This window comes from Diadema antillarum, unplaced genomic scaffold (genome assembly GCF_040938485.1).
Source record: "Diadema antillarum isolate AM-2024a unplaced genomic scaffold, OU_Dant_1.0 scf00000232, whole genome shotgun sequence".
Classification (NCBI taxonomy): domain Eukaryota; kingdom Metazoa; phylum Echinodermata; class Echinoidea; order Diadematoida; family Diadematidae; genus Diadema; species Diadema antillarum.
The window spans coordinates 201,926-213,094 of NW_027271121.1; the positions used below are offsets into that span (position 1 = coordinate 201,926).

General features: G+C 39.0%; 1 protein-coding gene across 1 annotated transcript; it reads right to left on the reverse strand.

The window, feature by feature from the left end:
• Positions 1-4,069: 4,069 nt before the first annotated feature.
• LOC139724840 (uncharacterized) lies at positions 4,070-8,503 on the reverse strand. The gene is made up of 5 exons (XM_071635965.1): positions 8,152-8,503; positions 7,294-7,683; positions 6,348-6,499; positions 5,387-5,636; positions 4,070-4,083 (listed from the first exon to the last, which is right to left on the reverse strand). Exons 2-5 carry the CDS (start codon positions 7,655-7,657, stop codon positions 4,070-4,072), a joined length of 780 nt encoding a protein of 259 aa, XP_071492066.1. The 5' UTR covers positions 7,658-7,683; positions 8,152-8,503.
• Positions 8,504-11,169: the final 2,666 nt, after the last annotated feature.

Below are 11,169 nucleotides of genomic sequence, written 5' to 3' on the forward strand. Positions count from 1 at the left end.
GATTAATTTTCTGTTCTTGATGTCAGAAATCAAGGAAAATCATGAAGTGAAAAATTGTCAGTAACCAAATCAGAAATAGACTCTTATTTGAAAAGAGTGATTTTTGTGATTTTTCCCAGCTCTCCTCATCAGACTTTTCTTTTGTTGTGGAATGGAGGGGATTGCGGGAAAAATGATTTATAATTTGTGATTGGAATATTGTTGAACAGATTCTCCTTTTGTAGACCTGGTATTCTTGCTTGTGGCAGCTTGCCAGGGTCAAAGATCAACTCCCCCACCCCCACTTACAAAAAAAAAATAATAATAATTGATTGATTAATACATTAAAGGTATTAGCCCACATTTGCAAACCCACGAAAATCAAAACTGCATAAAATAGGTCCAATATGACTTCAAGTACAAGTTATAACAGTAACATACCTCACCTGTTGCTCTTTGTCTATACCATTTGATAAAAGAGAGAAAATCATCGTTTTAAAATCAATTTTCAAACCGGGTCATACCGACCCAAAATCGAATTACGAGCGCAGGCTAGCTACGTACATGTAACTTACACATGTATCGCATGCATGTAGTACATACGTGAACCGGAGCTAGCGAGCGTTATACGCATGCATACGGTGCATTTTCATTTATTTTTATGAAAGTAATGGACTAATTGGAACGAAATTTTGCACAGGTGTTACTGCAATCATACCCAAACTCCATGCTAACTATGAGACCAATTGCTGTAGGTTTACAAATGTGAGCTAATACCTTTAAGAAAGAGAATTTTGAATGGCAAGGCATGGGTTGAATGTTGCGGTTTCAGCAGTGATATGGAAGCCAGGGTTCACACACAAAACACAAGTCTTCAGCAGTCTGGAGATCCTCAAAAGTGTAATATATATTGTGATTTGCTGATACTTACTAAACATTTGTTTGAAGCATTTCATACAACATTTTATAGAAAAAAAGAAAAATACAGAACATGAACACCATGTGTTACAACATCTGCAGTACAACTATAAAACAGATTATGCATAAAAATATAATTTCTGCTTTCTCATTGCCTCATTTCTGTACAGTACTTTGTCTGGTAGAAGTAATGTGAGGAGAGTGTGGAAGCTGACTGGGTCTGCATCCACAGTGAATGCATGCAAAGGCATGGTGATAACATTTTCTTTGCCTAACAAGCAGTACCATCATGGATCGTATTTAAGATGGAATCCAAGAGGATATGTAGAGAATATTTATGAAAAGCATTTGTAAGAGTTCACACTTACCTGCTTTTCAAACAGAAAATGTGAAGAATTAACACAGAGAAGAAAGGGAGAGGAAAAAAAATGTATGTGTCTGTGTGTGTGTGTGTGTGTGTGTGTGTGTGTGTGTGTAGAGAGAGAGAGAGAGAGAGAATGAGATGTGCAGTGAAGAAGTTGCAGATGTGCAGATAGGACAAGAACTGACAGAAAGAAAAAAAGTCTAAAATTAAAATAGTATATACGTGTACTAAGTGTACAATTATTAACTTTAGTAACTGATATCTGTAAGACAACAAGTTGAAGACCCAGGGGGGTGTTTCATTAACGTTTGTCAGTGCTGACAACTTGAATCACCATAGTAACGGTCAGTGACCAGAGCATCTCAGCCAATCAAAACCAAGGATTTTGCTGAAATAGTCAGTGCTGACAAACATTGATGAAACACCCCCCCCCCCCCCCCAGAAGTGAGAAATATTTCTGCCCGAGTGTAGCATACAGTTACAAGTAAACTCACTGTGTCTTGACTTAATTTCATTACAGGTACATGTATAAATCACATCGCATCACATTACTTTATCACACTTAAATTGCAGTCTTAGTCTGTAGAAAATTATCTCTGGAAGTAGAGAACTGCATTTAGCTGCCCTGAACACTGGCTGAAAGTGTTGCCATTGCATTGTGTTTTGCCGTGACAAGCATATTTCTGATATCATCAGATTGCCAATCTAGTCTTGTTAGATGCCATCTTGAAAGGAAATCTGATAAACATTTAGAGAATTTGCCAGTGGGGAAGTTCTGCAGAAAAAGTGGAGTAAATCCCTACATCAAATCTGGAAATAAGACTACTACCCTTGTGGTTGTTGCCCTGGTATGAATGTACAAAGAAACTGCATAATTAATTTTGCACATTTCTGGATAAGTTCACACTGGTTTACACTCCATGGTTGTCTCTGTTACATAGTATTGAACAGTTGTACACATACCTTGAATGAGTCAAAACGTGATACTGTAGAAGTGGAAATTTCTGCATTAGTAGTTTTCGCTCTCAGACCGGTAAGATTGATTTTGCTTATTTTTAATTCTGCAGAATCAAAATATCAAGAAGTATTAAATATAGCAAGAAAAACCTTCATTTCAGCGCTAGTTTTGCATCCCTTGAAATGCGTGAAAAATTCCTCACGGCAAAAATTTCCACTGTTACAGAAAATCATAAATCACATTGTTACCCTCTTTCATAACATTATGAGTGACACATGTTTTGCTCTACTTCACAAAATTTTAGAAGTTAGATTTTAGCTTTAACCTAAAAAAAAATAGGGAAAAAAATGCATCCTGCTTGTCCTCACAAACAAAACAACCTACTACTTCTTTCAAACTTAAAGTGCAATTTCTTACGTTCACGTTCGCTTTAAAAAAAAAGTAAAATCTGATGATCACAACGGTTTCATGAAATGTGACCTTAGCTGAGAAATCTGTGGAATTTTACACTTTGATTTGTTTCATGAATAGATTTTACATGGTAAATGTATTAATCGCAACAATATACCCCGGGCCACATATTCATATTACCAGAGGTACCTCACAAATCTACCATTGAATCATACTCAAATGCACCTTGTATTTACTAAATCTCCCCTCTTTCATGTGAAATCAATCAGAATACGAAGTATCCTTTACAACAAATTATTGTAGTCTTTTAATTACCGAGACTCACTGAGGGCTGCATTCCGTATTGAGCTTATATCACTAGATTATGCAATTGCGACAATCAATATTGAATTCTATGATATATTTTGTTTTGTGTTTCTATACTCGGATATGCCTATCATCGATTACATTATATGTAAAATAAGAGATTTTCCCCATAATCTTGGGTAAATATTCGCATATTTGATAAGGAGTCTAAATTTAATGTTCAATTTGATTCAAAGTTTTAAAATTACAACATAATTTATACGCACAATGCAATACGTCGATTGTAATTGAGCCGATTGCATAAAATATTCTACAATTAACGTTGCACCGAAAAGTAAAAAAAAAAAAAACGAAGATAAAATGTGATATTAGCTCAGGCAGAATAAATGTCATGTAACTAAAGTTCAAGAAAATTACATACACTAAGTGTCATTTTATCAACATCAAAATATATTGCATCTTCTGTGAGAACTTCTTTGAAACTGCAGAGAATAGAGTCGAGGAAACATACGCACACGACTTAATCACGAAAATTCACTGTCCGATCTTTGTTAGCATGTTCTCGAACGCGTGACAGTACTATTGACAACTGAACAGTATGAAGTAAAATGAAAGAAAAAGCCTGATTGGCTGAGAGGACGTCAACTCCTGTAAATTGACCAATCGGACGGACAACTAAGTTCTCAAAACTACATGGCGACAAGATACATTAGTGCAGCATGAACTGAAGGTTGGCGAATGGCAACATTTGAAGTTGTCTCCACACTCTTGCTTCTCACGAAATATGCTCGGTGATCTGCGTTCACATTATCTTTGTCCCTCGCTTGAATCCTTGACATTAGAACGTTCAGGAAAACCAGGGTACATCTTCTCGTAAATAGTAAATAGGGGCGCAAGCATCATCCTCAGACATCGTCTACAGTCTTGGCACATTTTGTTTTTCGGTGGATTTTCGCAATAAAAAAAATATTTTAAAAAAATCAAATGTGCGCACCACCGTTAAATTGTTTTGGGGAAGCCATACCAAACGTCCACACTCGGCGTGCTACCCCGAGACTCCCGTTGCACTTATCGAAGGCTTTCGTCTGTCGCGAACACAAGGAGGAAATTGCTGGTCCAAGATTTTCGCGTGGCTACCTGGTTACCCCTGGAGCAGGGAAATAGGAGGGAAAGACGCATTGGGCATTTAATACACACTTCTTGGTTTAAAGACTCAACTATATGTCATAACGTTGTCTTTCTTTGTTGGATGTTCGCGTGTCGAAAGATGTCCAAAATTAATTCTATATATTTCTCGAATATAAAATTTCACAGTGTCCAATATACTTGGCACACGCGGATCCCGCATTGGAGCTAGCCGACGTTAGTACATGTATTGAAACTGTATGCCACTGTAAGAGCAAATTTTATTTAATATATTTTCTTTCAGATCAACGACATATGGATGAAATCGATGAGTATATCAACATGACTGTACATTGTCATGTTCATGCATTTTTAGATGAAGTACCCCTCTGAAGTTGACACACTCAATTATCTTGAAATGCATTGTCCAGATGAGCAGTTATGCCAACTCTACGTCAACAAAACACTTATGGATAGATATCATTTTCATTGTTTGTGATGAGTTTTAAAGGTTTGAAATTTTTTAATGATCACATGGTTTTGCCCAGAAACTAAGCTCACATTTTTAGTTTTGCTATATAACGACGATGGAGGCGACATAAATGATTTCAGGGGCGGATCTAGCTTTTTGTAAAGGGGGGGGGGAGGGGGTGTCCCCCCTCCCACAGTAGGGAGAATTTTTGAAAATCTGTGTGTAAAAATGGCGTTTTCTTGCATCTAAAACACCACTATTTTTGGTATAGAGGTCAAAATACATAAATAGAAAAAAACATTACAAGTCTTAAAAAAAAGATAAGATTTAAAAAAATGGTCCTCGGATTTTTTTTTTTTTTTTTTTTTTTTGGGGGGGGGGGGGGTTGCAACCCCCCCTCTAGATCCGCTTCTGGATTTAAACGGAAACAATTATATATTGCATGAATCTATCTATATTATGGTGGTAACTATATGTTTATTGGGAGAAAAGAAGGAATGTCGAGGAATCCTATAACTGTTATCTCATATCCGGAATGAATCACAATGTACATCTTTTCAGTCAAAGCTTTTGTTGTAATCTGTATCATTGATATTATGCATTAGATATATACCTTTCATTTCGGCGACGCACAACGCGTATCATTTTCATCCAAGTAGCTCTTAATTTGTGCATCTGCTCTTCGGTTAAACACACTTTAATTCATTTATTACTGCGAAATTTAGACAAACATATTCATTCAAGCACAGAGATACTCAGACTTGTCATTCAGCAATTGTACACAAGGTGGCAAAAACAATACAAAACATAACAAAACGCGGGACAAAAACGTCGCAGGAGACTGAAGAATTACCTCGCACTAAATTCGCAGCCTGGCCGATTGTCAGGCTGCTCCTGACCGGATTAGCCGCCGTGGCCGGAGGCTGCTTCGCGCCGTCCGCCGTCGGATGGCCCGCACCCTTACCGGCCGCGGCCAAGTTTGCGGTCACCTTGGCCATTTGGGAGAAGGAAGCGGGGTTGCTTTGCATGATGCCGGACAATGCTTTCCAGCGGTCACGCCCCTTGACCACGGCCGCCCCTGTTTCGTCACCTTCGGGTTTGTCCTGGATCGACAAGGTCACAAAAAGTAGAATGAAAAAATCGTTAATTTCGCGCCGCCCGTGACAATAGGTCTTTACGTCGCCTAGGTAATGTTTGTAGAGCTATGTTTTCGCTCGATGTACACGTCCGTGCATATTTAAACAGTATTGACGTCAACGAAAGTGCAGAAGCTGTATGAGCTCCTTTTGAATGTCATTCAAACCGTCAGTATGGTTCTCTTGTGAGTTTATAAATCCTATAATTTGGTATGACGTATACAAACATGATAACAATGTCCACCAACATCGCAACGGATGTCTTTCGTAGCTTTCATTAGTACGAAAATCGACGCAATCAACCAATCATTTAAGTCAGTTATTACAGGGGTTTGAACTTCCTTTCTGCGATAAACATTGTTTAACTGCAACTTCAATAAACTGGTCTGTTTAATTCCACTGCCACCAGAAAAACGAAATTAAGAAAATGAAGGGTTATGCACGTGTTTTGTACCTACTACAAAGTCTGCATTAGAATGCTGTTAAATTCCTCAACTTTTTTTTTTTTGTTAGTGCGACTACCGAAATATTTTCAGGGTTCAGGTGGTTGAGATTAAGAAGTCAAGAGAATTGAAGTTTCTCTTTTATAAGGAGGTTTAATTCCCGATAACGGCTGTGTATTGCGACGTACTGATGGTATTACAGGGCAGAGCTGGAGGGTAACTAGGCGACACCAACCTGTTGGATGGCCTGAAGAGCCTGGCGACCCATTTCGGACTTTCGTCTCCTCATCTCCGTGAACTCATCGAGTGAGATGCTTCGCGTGTTTGCTGCCGCCATCGACTCCCGTCTCCGTGACTTGATGAGCTCTGCCTGCTCCTGAGTCATACCTGTAGGATGAAGGCCAGAATTTGATGGATTGTCTTTTAAAATCATGCTTATAGCCAGAGCCCTTTCCTTTGTTTGTCAATCAATATGATTATTCCTACTTGACAGGATGATTACGAATGTGATAAATTATTGATTGATGGCCGTCACATACCATTGTATTTTCCCATGATATTACCTTTACAATGCTAATTTGTATTGCCCATCCCCTGCATAACAATTGGCACGTCATAGAGGACAATAATGTATTAATTTGACTTTAAGCAAACATGAATTTCTACGCAGTGAAAGCGGACAAACACCTCTTTTGAAAGACTATGAATTCAAAATCCCGTAGATTAAAAAAAAAGATTTGCGATTTGTGGTCATAATTCGGATTGTCATCGTAAGAGGTAAATTTCAATTGCTGATAATCATCCATGCCAAATGTCCCGTGTTGTCTTGTCCCTCGTGTTTCTCTTCGTCAGAATTATGATTGCTTCTTTCACGTTTAAAGTCAGAGAGAACCTCGCTTGAAGGTTTTGCTAACTTTCTGTAAGATAGCGATAAAGTAGAGTACATCGCTAAAAACTTTGTCTTTGTACTTAATCTCAGAATGAATTTAAGTTAGGCAAATTCTTGCACCTCTATATTATAAGAATGAATAGGGCCTCGGTGCCTGCTACTATGTAAATCTGAGATGGATTAAAGCGTCAATCCCACTGAATTCCTCTGTTCGAGATTCCTAAACGTTAATGCAAAGATATATACTCCGAATACACTGGCGTTCCCTGGTCGAGATCGCAATCGGGCCCACCTTTTGGCACAAAGAAGCCCTTGTTGGGGTCGACCATGAGATCGGGATTGATGCTGATGAGTTCCTTCCTTATCGCCCGTTGCGCGACGTCGATCTGGTAGGTGGCCTGTTTGAGCTCCTTCTGGTAGTGGTTGAGTTTGATGACGAGCCGCCTCTCCTCGCGGTCGTTGAGCGTCTTCGCCGTCACGTACGACTTGTTCTGGCGGGGCTTCTTCTCGTTCTTTGCCCCCGAATTTTTGGCGTCGTCGCCTTCGACTTCCTGTGGATCCGGCTCCATTTCGACTTCGTCCACGTCCACATTGTCGAGTCCGACCTTCATAACCGCCTGGACGACGTCGGCGAGGTGGAAAGCCGACGGGTACATGGCGAACGATGGTCGATCCGAGTGCTCTGTAATTGGAAATATAGTGAAATAACGGTTAGGGTTCGTCTTTATCGGTTTACAGAATTTAATACGACTCTATGACTATTGAGTGATTTATTATTTACAGTGGAAACTGAGCAAGGGATAAGTATAAATGAATTTTAGTCCGTATGTAATATTGTTTTCCTGAACATCGACGCAAATTGCCCGAAAGGAAATTTGTGAATATCCAACCTTGTCAAATGGCTGCTCAGTCATGATGGTCAGAAATAGAGAAATCCGCATATAAATGTAACTCAGTACCAAGACATGTAACGAGAAAATGTTAAATACTCGATGAGAAACACACACAGCTGTTTGCACACATCAGAAAGGTAAACTTGCGATTTAATCTACAACATTTCTCTTAAAAACCTTGTTTTGCGCCCCTGTGTTTATAAACGCTACAGAGACAGCGTTTCTGACTGTTTCTGGAATACCTTCGATGAACTCACAAAAATAGGTTGAGAAAACATGATGAAATCCACCAGATCCACTCGAATGCTCTTGACTAGATAAATCTCAATGTGAATAGCAGGTGTATTCGAAAACATATCGACGACATCCGTACTTCCCAGAATGTGCAAGATATAGACGCTCATCCGTTTGACGCGTATTCGTCGAAAAGCAATCTTTTGATGCTTCCAAACGATTTTCTAGGTAACGGTAAACCAATCTTGCCAACGCCAGCACACGTGTCTGACGGATTACTGTACGGTTCTGTTTACATTTTTCTTGAGAACATAAATGAGGCAAATATCGACGAACCATTAATAGAGATTTCGTTGTAGCATGACGTAGATGCTAACCGAGTATACGCATGTGACGCAAATTGCAGACGCAAATTTCCATTCGCTCCTCACTTATACTATGTGCTCCCTGCGATCACTCACGAATGACCCGCTCGCTCCCTGGCGCATTACCCCCACGAAGATTGGGGTCAGAGGTGGTGTATATTCATGATGGGCCCCCGACTCGCGTTTTCATGTGACGCATTCATGTTTTTGTTTTTGTTTTTGTTTTTCATGCCAATTTTTGCTTCCAATATCGTTTGATTTGATTTGATTTGAATTATTTCCGCATTCAATCAAATACAAATTGAATACGAATTTCCAAAGAATAAAGACAAAGAATAAAACGTGCAGTGAAAAAAAAACGATAACAGTAGGCCTACACAAATAGATAGATACGCATTGAGCAGTATACATACACAGAAACATAAAGAGTTACAGTATTTTTCAGTAAATAACAGAGATTATCGAATGTTCGTTGAATATCAACGAAATCATCACGTTGTACGTACAAAGCGTGCATGCCGTATTGAAATAGCTATGATATGACATTAATTATGGTATACAATATATATAATAAACATACAGTCATATGTCTCTATATGCATAAACATGATATTATATTCAACTCACGAACAAACATCGTGATTTTATTGAATATCAGTTTTGCTTGGCACCAAGAGGTCAAAGCAACCATGCAGGTCAAAGAAAAAAATTGTCAAAAATATTGTTTACAACAATTCCTTTCTTTATTCGGGGGGGGGGGGGAGGGGGGGAGAAAGGCGCTAGAGCATGTTGGTATTTGCACGTGCATATCAGCCGATGCATCCCACAAAGTTTATCGTTCTGTAGTGGTAAAATAAGGAGCTGTTGGTGAAAATTTTGTCACTCAAAAGATGAGATCACGGGCTATACAATTCTGAAGTTTCTGGTTTTTGTTCCGCTAATAGCAGCGTTTGTGCCCCGAGGCAACCTGCAGTTTATCCTCACTTTCGAGTCCTTACAAGGAGGTACTCTCTCCAAATACATGTAGTACCTCCTTGGTCCTTTGCAGAGTTGAATTACAGTCTTTAGTTCTGTGGTTGCTGTATTGTACACAGGAAGGTGTCTTCCCACCTGCCTCCAGCTATACTCATTATTTCCTTAGCGGCAACGTAAAACAAATCATGCTCCAGTGTTGCCCTCTGTACTCTGATTGACAACGTATATGATGACAAGAGTGTATATATCTCCATCTTGCTATATCATTTACACAAGATATGGAGAAAAGTATTTCACAAACATATTTCACAATCTTGATGTTACCCCGAATAAAATGGAAGACTCTCAAACTCTAATCGCTTTCTAATTGGAAGGAGTTTCACCCCTCATGATATCAATTAAAAAACGTAATATTTGGCAGTTTTTAAACGATTTCTATATTTTTCAATGAAAGGTATAAGGCCCCTGTACAAATTACTTCATTCAGGTCTTGATTGATGATCTTTGAAATGTACAGATAATGTTATACTCTGTATGAGAGATTATGCTATAACTAACACGGTTTGGTGTTGTATTTTGTCGAATCATTGATATATTTGCGGGCGTGAAAACTTTGTGTATATCCGTTATCAAAGGTAACCGATTCTGTGTTTTATGCACATTTGGTTTGATGGTGTATAATAAAAAGAAAGTCACAAGTTTCCGCATTGCCTTACATATTCTACATGCAGTGACATGATTAAAGGGATGGTACAGTATTGGTAGAGATGAGAATTGGGCTTTTAACTTTTTGCGAGATACCAAGAAAACACTTATGAAACAGTATAGAGCATACCATTTTAAGAGGAATTCAAAGTTTATTTGATGAAAATCGGGTCTGGAATGACTGAAACATCCAAAAACAAAGTAAAACAAAGCAATCGTAATAAAGAGTGGGTCCCACACTTCTTAGAATCACTCTGTTTTGGATATCTCAGCCATTTCAAAACCAATTTTCATCAAATAAACGTTGAATTCCTCATGGACTTACATGCTCTTTCATATCATTCATAAGAGGTTTCTGATTATCTCACCAAAAAATGTTAGAAACCTGAAATTAGGTCTCAACCAAAACTGTACGATCCCTTTAAACTTACCTCAAGTGAAATGGATTAGACTTGTCCTAGAAATCGCACTCTGGTTACCAGGGGGTTTCACCCCTCACGATTCAAGTTCAAGACGTACGTGTGTGTGCGTGTGTGTTTGTATGTGTGTGAGAGAGAGAAAGACACAGTGAACTCTTGGGAGACCGCGTCAGAAGGCTGAAAATATCCGCATCGTCTGGAATACCCCTCTGACCGACCCAGAGCTGTACCTGGAACGATGGTATCCAAATTAGTGCTCGAAAGTCTTTCCACAACTTAGCTCCCAGTAATTTTCAGTTGCGCACGTTGATTGTTCGCCCAATCGCAATAAAGATGACCATGTTGAAAACATCCTCACTTCAATCGTAACAACGTGAAGCTGACCTCGCTAACTGATCACTTGGTCCTGCTCGCAGGGAATGTCAAAGTTTTTGAGGGACTAATTCGTGACATGCCGCATGTGCACAGTGGTATACCCCTTTGGGTTTCCCATTAAAACTCAACATCACTTCAACATCTATTATGCATGTTCGCTATACAATGCCATTTGTTTGCGGTTTGTTTGCGCCGTACGTCC

Bases quoted from the DNA above. Each gene is read 5' to 3' on its own strand.
- LOC139724840 (XM_071635965.1), bottom strand. From the start codon at position 7,657: ATGTACCCGTCGGCTTTCCACCTCGCCGACGTCGTCCAGGCGGTTATG. The intron at 6,500-7,293 runs GTGGGCCCGATT...TTCATCCTACAG, and splicing joins GGGCTTCTTTGTGCCAAAAG to GTATGACTCAGGAGCAGGCA. The intron at 5,637-6,347 runs GTTGGTGTCGCC...TTGTCGATCCAG, and splicing joins CTCTTCAGGCCATCCAACAG to GACAAACCCGAAGGTGACGA.